At 35.1% G+C, this 15,662-nt stretch overlaps 1 protein-coding gene across 1 annotated transcript in view; it reads right to left on the bottom strand.

Moving 5' to 3' along the window:
- Window positions 1-15,662, bottom strand: part of MOXD1 (monooxygenase DBH like 1) — a 103,627-nt gene that overhangs the window by 16,144 nt on the left and 71,821 nt on the right. Inside the window, exons 6-10 of the mRNA XM_023230631.2 lie at window positions 15,407-15,509; window positions 11,020-11,186; window positions 9,765-9,956; window positions 7,718-7,777; window positions 3,328-3,470 (exon numbers count right to left, since the gene is read on the bottom strand). Of these exons, the coding sequence (XP_023086399.1) occupies window positions 3,328-3,470; window positions 7,718-7,777; window positions 9,765-9,956; window positions 11,020-11,186; window positions 15,407-15,509 (665 nt within the window). The remainder of the gene's footprint in view (window positions 1-3,327; window positions 3,471-7,717; window positions 7,778-9,764; window positions 9,957-11,019; window positions 11,187-15,406; window positions 15,510-15,662) is intronic.

Below are 15,662 nucleotides of genomic sequence, written 5' to 3' on the forward strand. Positions count from 1 at the left end.
ACCTGATTAATCATTATATGAAAAGCACAGAATAGAAGATTTTTGTTCATATGTTATATGATATTCCTTTTTAGTACTGTATGCTGAATACCAATTGGTAATATTCTTTTAAGCAAAACAGAAAAAAAAGCACCCAAACCATTTTTCATTCTGATTTTTGAGCCAGCACCTTGTTAGTTTGGCCTTCACTATCACTTATGTCACTGTGGTGATGAACTAGATTTGAATGTCTAATCTAAAGTCGAAACATGTATTTTTAAGTAGAGGCTCTTTTTTGCTCATAATTTTGAGGAATAAATTTAACCATGAAGTTAAATGGGTTTTGTCCTTTTTTTTTTTTTTTTTTGGCACTGGTGAATGACATCTCAAAACTAGCCTTATTCTGTAAAGCAATTCTTCCTGTCTTTCCAAATGATGAAAACCCAACTTGAGTATTTCCTGAGGGAGACCAAAGTTATGGACACTGGCAGAGCTCATTGGGAAACAGGAGCTGAGCATTTTTAGAGGCTTCGTACCATTTAAACTTAAAAAAAAAAAAAAAAAAAGAGGCCATAGAACACATTTCAATCATCTTGCAAACATACAGCTTTTAATATCCTTTTGTTTTTAACATTCTCTCAAATTAATCATCGATTAGAAAATTTCCATTCAATATGTAAAATATATTCTAAATGGGAAAAAGACTACTCAAGGCTAAGTAAGGAACAATATAACATCAATATTTGAAAACCAAGATTATATCCTAGTGTTTTTACAATGATATTTTATGTGATGCTTGGATATTTGTTGTTTTAATTTGTTTACATATGTAATTATTTATTTGTTATATATTTATGTATATTTATACATTGGCCTATATGTTCATGTTGTATGGAGAGAAAGAGATCAGAGACTAGATAAAAACCCCACTCTCCCTTTTATTCTGTACTACATAATGTTGAAAATTTCTTAATCTCTTGGTTTCTATTTCCTCCCCTGTAAAAGTGGGATTGCATGTCTTGCTCTACCTGTTGGAATTGTGTAAAAATGAATTAAATAAAATCATGTATATGAAAATACTTAGTAAACTATAAACCAATTTATATAAGCATTTTGTTATTTGTATATCTAATAGCATTTCTTCCAGTGGTTATTTTGTTGTTTGCATAAAAATTCAGTAAAACCTATCTATGAATGATAAATTTAATTCAAAAAGAGGGGTGAGTCTCAGTTCATAATTTATAATCCTGTAATATGTAGGCACAAAAACTTGATCATATTTCTATTCTCCTTCATCATCTGCATTTTACCATATCCTCACTGAATGTTTTTTCACTCTTTCCTTAAATACATGTCTCAAAACTCTATGGCCAGGCACAGTGGCTCAGGCCTGTAATCCCAGCACTCTGGGAGGCAGAAGCGGGCGGATCACCTGAGGTCAGGAGTTCGAGACCAGCCTGCCCAACATGGAGAAACCCTGTCTCTACTAAAACTACAAAATATTAGCTGAGCATGGTGACAAGCACCTGTAATCCCAGCTACTCAGAAGGCTGAGGCAGGAGAATCACTTGAACCCAGGAGGTAGAGGTTGCAGTGAGCTGAGATCACGTCACTGCACTCCAGCCTGGGCGACAAGAGTGAAATTCCGTCTCAAAAAAAACAAAACCAAAACCAAAAAAACCTCTATGTGTGTATTTTCTCTAATTACGTAATTACATCAGTCCCTTTCATTTTGAAAAGCAGTGATCACTCGAAAATTCTTCTTTATATTAAAACAAATTCAGCCATCCCCAAATTTCCACCAGTCATTCTAATTCTTCTCACTGACATCAGTAAGAATAGATACATCAATCTTAATATATCCAAAACAGAATTCTCAATATCATCCTCAGGCCTGTTCCCCTAACGCCATTCACACTCTGCTCTGTCCTTCACTGCCTCCCTGAGATGCCATTGATCAGCAAGCCTGTGGGTGCTCCTTTCAAAAGGTAACCAGAATGGAACGTGTCTCATCAGCTCAGTGTCACCACCTTGGCACAAGTGACCCTCATCCCTCAACTAGACAATCACAATAGTTTCCTGATTGATATTCCTTCCAGTCTAGCCCTCTTAGAGTCCTTTCTCAACATAGTAGCCAAATTGACTTTATTTATATCCTTTAATTGCTTCCCTTAAAGCCCCAAGGCCTTATGTTGCTCATAAAGTCCTAAATAATCTGGTCCCACCTGTTCTCATGTGTCCTCACTTATTCTTTACCACACTTCACTCTTCTCCAGACAAATGCACTCTCTTGCTGCTCCACAAACACGATAGTTCCAGACTAACCACAGGGTCATTACACTGGCTCTTTCCTTTGCAGTATTTGCATATCTCTATAGCTGGCTCCTTATCATGGAGGTCACCGCTCAGATATCATCAACCCAGAGAGGCTTTCTTTATCCTATTGACAACAGCTACATACTTCCTTCACTGTTTTGTCTTCGTAACATCTATTACTATTTAAAATATCATATTTGTTTTTTTGTTTATTACCTCTCCCTCACTCCAGAATATAATCTCAAGAGGGCAGGGATAATATGAATCTTGTTTATTATATCTTAAATAGCTCCTATAATTGTACCTAAAGAGTACAATTGTACCTAAAGAGTTAACATAATAGGCCCACCTCAGAAAGGCCTGCTTGCAAGGATAACCCTTGGCAGGTACCTGGAAACTTAAATAGTAGACAATTTCCTATATGGACATAAACTTTCTTTAATGATAAGAGTGACTCATTATGCCTAGACTGTGCAACAATGCAGTTTATGCTGAACACCGCTTTCCATCTGGAAGTATGGAATTTTAGTAAGTGGTAGGCAGAGCGCACCTGTATGACTAGTTCCCCCCAAAATCTTTGGGCACTGAATCTGTGATAGGCTTCCCCAATAGACAACGTTCCATACATGTTGTCACAATTTGATGATGGTGGAATTTGGTGCATTCTGTGTGACTCCACTGGAAGAGGGCTCTTGGAAGCTTGCGCCTGCTCTCCTCTGGACTTTGCTTCACGTAGCTTTTCCTTTTGTTCTTTCTGCTTTGTATGCTTTCACCATAATAAACGTTTTCCATGAATACAACTATTTGCTGAGTCCTGTAGGTACTCCTAGCAAATCACAGAACCTGGGGGTGGTCTTGGGGACTCTGGACATAGTAATCACAAAGGTTACTTGGTCTCCCCAGTTAAAAGTAATCAAATAGAACAAAGAGTGCATAAAAATTTCCATAATGTGGTAATGGATCCAGTATGACAATAAAGCCCATCTTTCTCTGAAATACATTACCCTATCATGAAATACATTTACTACTTACGTGACTGGTCTGTAGATCTCCTTAACACCAATGAACTGAAGTTGTTCCATAATGTCTGGAATACTTGCACATCGAGTAAGATTGATTCTTGGGTAATAAAGAAGGTATGAGAGACACATTTCACTCCTGGTGCTTAGTCCTCCCTGAAAACAGAGAGTTTATTTAGCAAAGTATGTGGTCTACTAACTTTGACATATAAAGCACACAAGTCATCAATGTCATACAGTTCCTTCCAGTATTAAAATTTAATAAACCTTAAAGCTGAAAAGTAAAAAAACTGGCTTTTAAAAAGGTAGTGATACAATTAAAAATTAATAGAATTATTTCCACTTTTAAAATTTGCCTTTCTTAAATAACCTAATAAATTCTGCTGATAGGATGTAAACTTTTCAACACAGTGAACATTTCAGAGAATCATAAGGATGTTTGGTTAGCATAATACCAATCAATCAGGAATTTTTTCAGGACATTTTTCTGATTTAATTGAATTTTCTAGAATCTTGTCTTCATGTGTATAAACATTAGCAGCTGCACACCACAGGGGAGAAAGATTTCATGTTTTGAGTCCAGGTAGTTAATTATCTATTAAAATTTGGAAAAAGATTAAAGACCCTCAAAAGAACAGAATCCAGAGTTACTACAACATATTATCTAACATGACTAATTTCAACCAAAAATTATTAAGCGTGAAAAGAAACAGGAAATTATTGTCTATATTCAATGGAGAAAAGTCAGAAGAAATGGATTGTAATATTGAGATGCTGGATTTATCAGACAATGACTTGAAAACAGATAAAAATATGTTCAATAAAGCTGGTTTAAAAAGTGTTCAAAGAGTTAAAGAAAAACATGCTCAAGTAATTAAAGGCAACTATCTTAAAAATGAGTGAACAGAGAAGGAATGAAATCAGGAAAGAAAAACATTTTTAAAAATAGAAATTCTATAGCTGAGAGGTACCAAAACGAAATAAAAACTTCACAGGATGAGCTCAACAGCAGGTTTCAGATGAGCAAGGAAAATATCACTGAACTTGAAGATTAATCAATAGAAATTGTTCTATTCAAATAATAGAGAGATAAAAGACTAAAGAAAAGTGAAAATACTTCAGAGATCTATGGGACAATATTAAATGTTCTAGCATTTATGTCTAACATATACGTATGTTTTCATTTATGTTAAATACATGTAATTGGACTTCTGGAATGAGAGGAAGAAGACAAAAAGGTAGAAAAAATATTCAAAGGAATAATGCCTGAAATAATCCCCAATTTAATGAAAAACATTAACTTACAGACCCAAGATGCTCAACAAAAGCCAAAGGTAAATACAAAAAGAGCCATACCTAGACACATCACAGTCATACTGCTGAAAACCAAAGATAAGAGAAAATCTTGAAAGCAGCAAGAGAAAAATGACACACCACATATAGGTGAACAAGAATACAATTGACAGCTGATATTTCATCATAAATGATGGAAGTAACAAAGAGATATTATAATTATATATTCACAAGTGTTGCAAAGGAAAAGCAACTGCCAACCAAGAATTCTGTATCCAACAAAATCCAACTTTCAAAAACAAAGGTGAAAAACTTAATACTGTTTATATTCTAAATTAATGTAGGGGCTAATATACAATGATTTTACTAATTGCACAAACATGACATTTTGCACTTGATGAGCAAGGCAGAATTAGGCAAAGGGAGATGCTGATCTGCAAATGAAGTTGCATCTGATGCCTCAGTAAATGCTGTATTTAATATATCCTTAAGTTAGGATGGCTGTTCAGAGTTGTACCAAATTGTAGAAAGAAACCTGGGCCGTTGCAGCCTCTTATCAACTAATCATTGACTGCTGGCTCTCCTACTGCAGGGAGTATAATTTTAAGGAGTTATTCTCTAATACCAAAGGGGAATTTCCATTGAGGCACACTGCTGTTAACTATCATATTGTCATCTGATATTCCCAGTGGCTGAGGTTTGGTTGTGTTGGCCCTGAAGAGGGTATCAAGACAGTGCACCAAAATACCCACTACAATAATAACTTATTTATTATGTCTTTAGTAAAATATTTCAACAACAAAAATTATACATAAGGCATGGGAAAAAAATAAAACCAACACCAGTATCTTGACTACCCTGTGTGTGTCCAGCTTCTAACCCTCTTCTTCCCATTTCAACCGAAGGTGATTACTATGTTAATATTACCTATATGGGTTGTTATTTCTTTGAAATGCTTTTGTCTTATCCTGTTTCATTGTATTCTTCTCTTCTGTTACTGATTTGTGGACTTTGTTTTATAAGCTGGATACTAATGCCCTGTTAATCTATGTATTGCAAATATTTTTTCCCAGCTTAAAACTTTTTAATTTCTTAATAGTGCTTTATTTTAGTAAGCAAAAGCTTTGATGTAGTCAAATTCATTAATCTTTTATTCATAGTTTGTGCTTTTTATGTTTTGCTTAAAAAATTCTTAAGTACTCCAAAGTCATGAAGACATGTTCAGGTACTTTTTCTTCCAGTGGTTTTAAATTTTCGCTGTTCACATTTAAATATTTAATACATCTGGCATTGATTGTTATACATTTTGTAAAATTAAGACTCAGTTTTATGTCAGGGGTATCCAATAGTGCCAGCATCATCCTTTAATAAAAAGTTTATCCTTTTCCATTTATCTAAGTGCTATGTCTGTCATAAACTAAGTTTCCATCTGCAGAATTTGTAGGTCTGTTTCTGAGATGCCTCTTCTGTTCCAAGTCTTCTAACTTGGGACTTAAAGCATACTGTATTAATCACCAGTTTTAAAATAAGCCTTCTTAGCTAGTAGGTTGTTTTCTATTTTGTTCTTTTTAGTTTTGTCTTGCCTGTTTTTAACATTTTGCTCTTCTGTGTAAATTTTAGAATCAACTTGCTCCACGTAAAAGCTAAAACAGCAAAATGTTTATCTAAATAAAAAAATAGATGAAAATATTTGCAGCCTTGGTCCAGTAAAGATTTCTTAGCTAGGATACCAAAATCTCAAATTGTAAAATTTCTCCAATTTTTTTTTTACTAGAATAAAATCAGATTTAAAGGCCAATTTGAATAGAAGTATTTTCTTTATTTTACTGAGCCTTTCTATCCATGAACACAGTATGTCTTACTGTCTTTAGGAATTCTTTAATGTTTCCCAATAAAGATTTATACTTTTTTTTACAGAGATCAAATACGTCTAGTGTTAGATTTTATTTCTGTTTAATTTTTATTTTAAATTGTATTTTCTTGAGATAATTTCTTATACACTAAAATGCAATTAATTTTAGATAGTATCAATTTGGAGGAGGGTTTGATGCAGAAAACTACAATATCTGTGAATAACGTGTTTTGCTTCTTCACTTATTCCTTTCTGAAACTTATATCTCATTTTCGTTTCTTTTCCAGTACAATGTTGAATACAAGTAGTGATGACAAATACTCTTATATTCTTCCTAACTTGACAAAAACACTTATAGTATTTCATTTAATTTAATATTTGCTATAGCTTTTTCATAGCTAACTTCTACCAAGTTAAGATATTCCCTTCTCTTTCAGGCTTGCTAAATGTCTCCCCTGTCAACAATAAACTTGAATTTTATGACTGCTTTCTCTACCTCTGTTGAGGTGATTATATGTCTTTTTCCTTCCATATCTTCATGTAGAAGACTTTAATATATTTTCTCATTTAAATCCATTTTATATTCCTTAGCTAAACTCAAGTTGGTCTTATCATTAGATTTGTATATAAAAAAGGATTTGGTTTTTCAAGCTCTTGTCCAAGTTATTTCCAACAGGTGCATACTACTGGCCCCTTCTATACCATCCTTGTGAAGTTTTAGTTTTAAGATTATGTTAACTACATTTTATGACTTGGTGGGAGGTGCTCCCTCTTTTTGTGTTCCTGAAAGAGATTGAGTAAGACATGAATTATCTATTTCTTGAACGCTTGGTGGAATTCCCCCAATAAATCTGTTGGGACCAGATTTCTCTTTGAGTCAGAGGCCTCGAGGTCATGAAATTCATTCTTCCTTTGGAGGTCTGGCTTTATCTGATCCAGACACAAGCATACAGTCAATTAATGACCACAGTTCTTTTAAAAATATTAGATGAGAAAAATTAAAAGACTAAGGATAGCTTTTAATGAAAGAGTCAATAAATTACACTCCAAATATTATTTAATACTATAATATCATTAGTTAATTTGAAGTCTTAGAAACTGCTAAAACATCTCTGATGTCACTTTTATGATACTTGATGCTCAAGATTTTTATAACTTTTCTTTCCAAATGGAAATGGTTTTTACTTGTTTCTTCTAAAATCAAGTTTATTTCTTTCTCTCCATAAATGAACTTTAATAATAATAAAAGTTTTCTTACCCAAGTCATCTCAGCTCTATCTTTCGTGTTGTAGCGACATTCAGTAATTAGGTTATCTCCCTGAAACATAAAAGTAAAAGCTTTCAGATTGAAGTTTTATGCTGGCTTATTTATCAAATACATTTGTACATCAACAGTTAATATTTCCTGTATGAATGGATGCACCAAGTAATTTGATTCAGCAGAAGACCTCTGATCTGTTTAATTCTAGGTTTGCTAATATAACAAGCAAGCAAATAAGTAATACTCTCTGTGTTTCAGTCAGACTCCACAACATTCTAGCTGGATGACCTACGTATAACCCAGGCATAATTTGTTCATCTAAAACCTAAAGATAAAAATTGTTCTTATTTTTGGCCCCAGCGCAGTGGCTCACGCCTGTAATCCCAGCACTTTGGGAGGCCAAGGGAGGTGGATCATGAGGTCAGGAGTTCAAGACCAGCCTGGCCAAGATGGTGAAACTCCATCTCTACTAAAACTACAAAAATTAGCCAGGCATGGTGGTGGGCACCTATAATCCCAGCTCCTCAGGAGGCTGAGGCAGAGAGAATTGCTTGAACCCAGGAGGTGGAGGTTGCAGTGAGCCGAGATCGCACGACTGCACTCCAGCCTGGGTGACAGAGTGAGACTCCATCTCAAAAAAAAAAAGAAAGTACTTATTTTTTTTCACAGCTGTTACAAGGAGATTAAATGACATAACACATAGTCATTAGTAGCAAGCGAACACTTAATAAATCTTAGACATAGATAGTAGTTATTGTGATCACCTCTTCATTTACATTATTTTCTTTAAAGCTCTCTAGTCATGCCTTTATTTCCTTGCAATTGAATTGTGAGGCAAATTAAAGGAAATTTATTGTTCTACTGTTTTCCACCCTTTTGTACATAACAATACACATGGAAAATGGTAATATTTTTATGTTTCCCCTTTAAGGTAAGCAGATGAAGCTATTCATGGACCTGAGGCTGCCATCTTTGGATTTTCACCCTTAAATTTGACCTCCCTGCAACGCCACTCAGAGGGCCCAGAGATCAGTATCTCATTGCACTTAAGCCATAATCATGGTGCATCAGTTAGGAAGCTCTGAGATAACACTGTTTTGAAAGCCCCAGAGACATCATAATAAAAGAGAGTGTAGTCCTTAAGAACCTTGACAAGCTCACTGTTTCTTAAACTTCTTCTTTCTACTCTCAAGATGTATCAAAGAATTTCTAAGATCCAAAGCTACGGATATGTAGAAAGAAGATCCCTTTCCTCTTCATCACTTTCTTCTGTTTTTTTCAACTTTCCTTTTATATCCTATTGTGCCATGTCTTCTCCTCGACAGTTCATCCCATCTAAAAACCCTGTCTCCAGCATCAGGTAGAAAAGATATTGCCATTACTCTCATTTTATAAATGGTACAAGGATCTGACTTTTAAAAGTAAAATGAGAGGAGAAAATTATACTACAATTGAACTTGATGGTCATGAAATAAAAATTTGAGAAAACAAAGCATTATAACCTTTTTAAAGCCTTCATTCTCTTCTCTCCTTCACCATAACCTCCAGTATGTGTCAAGCTGGATCACACAGCATAGTTTAATTAGCTACATCCAAATAGCTTTATCAGATTAAACAATTAACGTTACATTCCCTTTTACTGAAATGAAACTCCTAAAAATATCCTATCTTGTCAACGTAGCATAAAGACACCTCTGATTTTACCAATGCAGGAATTGCAACCCAAAGATTCACTAACTGGAATGTCAAATATAAAAAAAGAGTAATGTTCAGTCCTCAGAACCTGAGATTTTTATTTGGGGTTGTTTTTATTTTTCAGTCAGCAACTTGAATTACTCCTGGGAATCATAAGAAAAATGAGTTGCAATTTTGGAAAACAGATCAAACACATTCCATCTGGGTTGTACAACACCCACAGTGGGCAGTGTTAAGAATACAGATACAAGGAAAAATTCATTGCACTAGTAGAAACCTTGCCACATCTCAGCAGATACGTCTCATGACTTTTATAACAGTCAATGAAAAAGAACAAAAACACGCATACTGGTAAGATTGTTTGCTCTTCCTTTAGATACTGAAACTCCTGGAAATTGAAGTCAAAATCATCATCATAGGCAAGTAATTTCATTTCCTTCCCTTTTCGAAAATGACGCAGCCTGATGCCTCTGCCAGCCAGGTGAGCATGGAGAAGAACAGCAAACACATGAATTCCACTTGGCTTTTCGGCTTCCAGAGCCTGCAGGGGACACCGAGGAAGACCCGATTAGCCCAAAGAAATGCATGTTCAGACAGTTCACATTCAAACACACTTGGAGGGACAACTGAGATGAAAAGCTAAAGCAATTTAAATGAATGCTTGAACTGCCAAACATTTTGAACTCGGATCATTCAGTGTTCTCCTTGTGAAGCAACATTTGCCGGGAGAAAAGTAGGGGAGCTGATGCCTATGAGGGGCCTCCCAGACCATTTATACATGTTATCCTCCTTTTTCCTTCTTTCAGGAGGATAAGAGGCGGTAAACATTCTTAGCAAAAAGATTCCTGTATGTTAGTAACCTGAAAACCCAAATTCTTAAAAGGAATATTACTCCCACTTTTCCAGATAAGAAAGTGAAAGTGGGTCAATGGAATTAAGTGAATCACTCATGGTCCTACAGCTTGTAAAAGAGGTCATGGCAATTTGAATTATGAACTGTGGCCTAAATAACTTGGAAGAGCATAATCTTTCCACTTCGCCAGTCTGCCATACTGTACTCAACCACAATATCATATAATTCATAAACAGTCTGATCCATGTTGAAATATTTTCATTAAAAAACTTTAAGTGAAAATTGTCATTACTAAATACTTATACTTTTCTCCTATTCAATATCCTTTTTTATATTAGTTATTTTTGCTCTGTGGTGAAGGAAGGGAAGGAAACTATAAGGCAGAGAAAAACGAAAATAAATGATGGAAAAAAATCAATATGGATAAAAGATAAACTAGAGGAAGGAAAAAGAGACTACACAAAAGTTGAAATTGTAAAAGATGATATAAAGCATGCAACATGCAGCAAACAAAAAAGGTAGGAGTAAAAAGAAAAACACCCTGCCAACTATTTCTACCTTTAGAGTTTTACTCCTGTAGCTTCAAGATTTAAAAAAGCAGTCAAAAGTCCTACTAAAATTGCAATAATGGTTTCACAGTGTGTCAACAAAAAAGGAATCGATAATAAACATGCACAGAATTTTTCACACCATAGTTTCTAGGAGCATTGATGAATCTGCGGATAGCAGCTCAGACTCAGATGCTGCATACCTCTTCTAGGCACTCCAGAGTACAGTGACCCTCAGACTGGAACTCAGGCATCCCCGGAGGGATGGTATGGAAGAGGCTCACCCAGAGGCCAGCCTCAATTACCCCAGCATCATATTTCCTTATATCCATGGTATAAAATAACCTCAGTCCGGAATTATCTATTAAGCCTAGAACAAAAGCACATAATTAAAGTGAGTTTCAGTTCTTAAAATGTTTTCATTCCCAAGAAAATTCTTGGTTTGAATTTTTTAAAGTTTTCATATTCTGTTGAAATAGGTTTATTTATTTTCCATAAATTGTCATGAGGGAAAGAGATACAAGCAGAGATTAGTGGCAGACAACATTCAGTCGCATAAACAAGAATTAAAAGATGAGTAGCCATATTGCCTGCAACCTTTGTAGACTTACACAGCATATCACAAGAGAAATGTTTCAATTATGTGGCTGTTATATTCCACAATTATCTAACATGAAGACAGAATGAAGATTCTAAAGTCATTCATTAGAATATAGAATAAATAACTCAATAAAAGTTTTATATTGTTTCAAGATGAAGTTCGATAACATTTACTTTGAGGTAAAAACACCTTAGTTTAGAAACCATCTGCTGATGAAGAAAACTACTAAAGATTCACTTTATTTCTTTAAAGTTTGTCACCATTTTCTTCTTCATTCAACAGCCATTCAATCTACACACAGTCATTAAGAATCCATTATGTAAATGGCACTCCATTAGGCATTGTGGGGATGAGAGATGAAGAAGACACACTTGTTGTTATGACATATTCATTACAGGGAGGGAAAGTATGAGCCCCAAACATTTCATAAATTCATTTCACTAACTTGGAAATTAATTGACTTCCTGCTGCAGTAACTAACAGATTGATTCCTTCCCCTCAGTTCCTCTTTTGTCTCATTTAAATCAATCAACTTAATCTATTTCTAGTCGATCATTTTTAAACACAAGGTCTTTATATCAAATATTCCTCATTGTATGTTATATACCCCTCGGTCACGAACACACACACACACACACACACACACACACACACACATTTAGAAGATGTCCATTACTTTGAATGTTTTAGGATGTAATAAGTTGTTAAAATTAAGTATTCCAATAATTATCCCAGGAAATTCTTACCTCTTAACCTCCCTAACAGCCTTGGAAAAAATCCAAGCTTCCTTTCCTGCTTCGTGAGTGTGTTATTGTGAACGTAAAATAATTTACTATGTGTTTGTTGACTCCAGCTTGTTCAGATATTCAGGGTCATCACAAGGAAGCATTGTGATGTGACAATTAAGGACACTGACTCTGGAGCTGACCAACCTGGATGCAAATCCTAGCTCTGCTGCCTGAGTTATGTGACCGCGGGCAAGTGCTATGGTTAAATGTTTATCCCCTCCAAAAAGTATGTTTGAATGTTGTCAAAATTTAATGGCCATTGCGATGGTATTGAATGGTGAGATCTTTGAGAGGTGTCTAGGCCATGAGGGCTCTGCCCCTGTGATTCGATGAATGCCATTATTTCAGAAGTGGCTTTGTACTATCTTGCTCTCTTTACCCTTCCACCATGTGAAGCCTACTGCCATGTTATGACACAGTAAGAAGGCCCTCATCAGATGCCAGTACCTTGTACTAGTACTTCTCAGCTTCCAAAACTGCGACGAATAAGTTTCTGTTCATTATAAACTATCTAACCTGTGTTATTCTGTTATAGCAGCACAGAACAGATGAAGACAGGAAGTTACCTAAACTGTTTGCGCTTCAGCTTTCCAGTATGGAAAATGGCCATAATAGTAGCACTACTACCTCATAACGGTGATGTGTGGCTTGAACACGAAGTTCTAAGAACAGTGTTTGGCACAAATGAGGTGCTCAATAAATGGCAGCTAGTCACACATATAGTGGTCACACATCTACCAGGGTTTCAATCAATTGTTAAACAAGTAAATCATAAAAATCAGTTCTCCTTTTGTGCTATTATCAGTTGCAGATACAAATGAGCATGATAATGTATAGTGACCTTAGACTTTTCTCTGGACATATCTTGCAAAATTTTGTTTTGTATTTTATATTTTTGGGATCTACCTCCTTATAATAGCTTGACAGGGAAAAAATATAAGTAGAAATTTCAGTTGCATTTAGTATAGTTAGGTTCATTAGTTGCATTAGCTGTTTGGACCATTAATAGATAATCTAGTAAATAAAGTAATAATTTCTTAAGCAAATATAAAATGATTATTAAAAAACTTTTCTGTAGGCCGGGCGCGGTGGCTCAAGCCTGTAATCCCAGCACTTTGAGAGGCCGAGACGGGCGGATCACGAGGTCAGGAGATCGAGACCATCCTGGCTAACACGGTGAAACCCTGTCTCTACTAAAAAATACAAAAAACTAGCCGGGCGAGGTGGCAGGCGCCTGTAGTCCCAGCTACCTGGGAGGCTGAGGAAGGAGAATGGCGTAAACCCGGGAGGCGGAGCTTGCAGTGAGCTGAGATCCGGCCACTGCACTCCAGCCTGGGCGACAGAGCGAGACTCCGTCTCAAAAAAAAAAAAAACTTTTCTGGAAACATAAATTCATATTATGCTATATTTATAAAAATAAAATTATTATAATCTAAAATTTGGTCTAATTATGTATATGAATAAAAATAGAAAGTACTAAAAATCCTGAGTTCTCTATTAACCTGTTAGGAAAATAAGCTTATGTTTCATTTTTACATTGAAACTATGAGAAAGTCAACTTAATTGACAACAGAGAAGACAAATAAATTAAGCCTTCTACTTTTGTAATAAACACTAAAAGGAAGAAGGAGTTCACATGGAATTTCCAATTGGAGAAGTATTATACATTATACAACATATTTATTCTATTAATAATTTAAAATCAAAAATGTAAAAATTTTTTAAAAGAAAAGTTGCAATGTAAGACATATTCAATAATTAATCCAACTGTTATTGTGATGACAATTTTTATGTTTTATAGTCACATATGATTTCATGGAAAATCTAACTTTTAGAATTTATTAACAGGTTATTTTGCTTGGTTTATGAAAGTTTTAAACTTTATCATAGATTCATGGTTCAGAGTATGGGATATAATTGGTGGGTGGAAATAAAGTGAATTCAGAGAGAAACTATTTCCTATTAATTACTTTAGGGTAAACAAAGATACTTTATTGGCTTGCTCACAAATAGAATAGCTTAACACCTACTTTTATAGAAACATCACTCTTCAAATATCATACCACGTGTGCTCTCTTCAAAATCTATTATTCATGCTGCAGCAGCCAGAGTGTTCTTTTCAAAATACTAATCTCAATATTTGACTCCACTGTATCAAACTCTTCAATTGCTTCTCATTGTCTTCAGGGTAAAAATCCTTAACAGGCCCTACAACATCTTAGATGGTCTGCTTCAGCCTTCCTCTGCAGGTTCATCGGCATCTTTCTTCACTGCACCCTAACCCTTCAGCATCTCCAGTCACCCAGATGAACAGTTTGATTCTTTAATGAAGACTTTCTAGCCCATCCTCACCACGACACACCCCTGGCTGGATTAGGTCACTAATTAAATACTCTCATAGTGTCAGGTATCTCCTTTGGATCAATTGGCACATATATAATTTCATATGATTGCTGTGATCATTTGATTGTTTCTCTTTCCCACTGGGCTATAATTTCCATGAGGGTGGGAACAGCATCTGTTTTTCACTCACATTATATCCTCAAGCACAGATCTGGCAAATAGGTGGAGCTCAGTATTTGCTAAAAAATTGCATGAGTCAATACAAAATAACAACTTGGAGTTACTTCTGTTGATAATTACATGTTAAAACTATCAATGCTGGGATTTGGAATATCACACAAATGATTTCAGAAATCAAATGCACATCCTTACATTTCTTTACTTCAATATCATATTACACAGTGTCACTACATAAGTACTTTTTGAGTATATCTATGATTTGCTTACCACACAACAAAATGCTTACACTTTTTAGTATAATAAATGGTAACTTTTTCTTATGTGCAGTTAGAAAGAAAATGTTCCATAAACACCATGTACTGGGACTAATCTATATCACAAAGGAAAAGTCTATTACTCTACTTCCTGGTAGGTAGTATGCAAGTGTTTTTGTTAAGATTAGTGACTGCATGTGCTCATTTACCTGGTTTGGTGCTGGTTAATGCCTGCTGTTACAGTATAATTATAAACAGTACCCACTTTCACTTCCAAAAGTCTCCTAATTTGAATGACAAATGTATAGGTTAATTCTTTCTAGCATTGGCTTCTATTTTGTTTCAACTCTGTTAAAGACAAGACTTATGAGGTACAAAACTTTTTATAAAAACCATAGGTAAAATATATGAACAATAAACTCACCTTCCTCATAAGTGGGATTGTCATAATGGACTTCTAGGAGCACATAATGCGGATCTAATGGAGTGCCGAGGGATAATCCAACATGAGGTGGATAAGAAAAACCCTAAATATGGAAAATGCCATGAGACAGTGTCCTGTGAAAGTCCCTGAGAGCTCTATTCGACTCAAAAACCCACCATCTTCAAGGATATTTCAACCCTCTGGAACCCCATTCATCTACAACTGATGAAATAAAATAAAAATAACTTAAAGAAAG

This window comes from Piliocolobus tephrosceles, chromosome 5 (genome assembly GCF_002776525.5).
Source record: "Piliocolobus tephrosceles isolate RC106 chromosome 5, ASM277652v3, whole genome shotgun sequence".
Lineage (NCBI taxonomy): Eukaryota > Metazoa > Chordata > Mammalia > Primates > Cercopithecidae > Piliocolobus > Piliocolobus tephrosceles.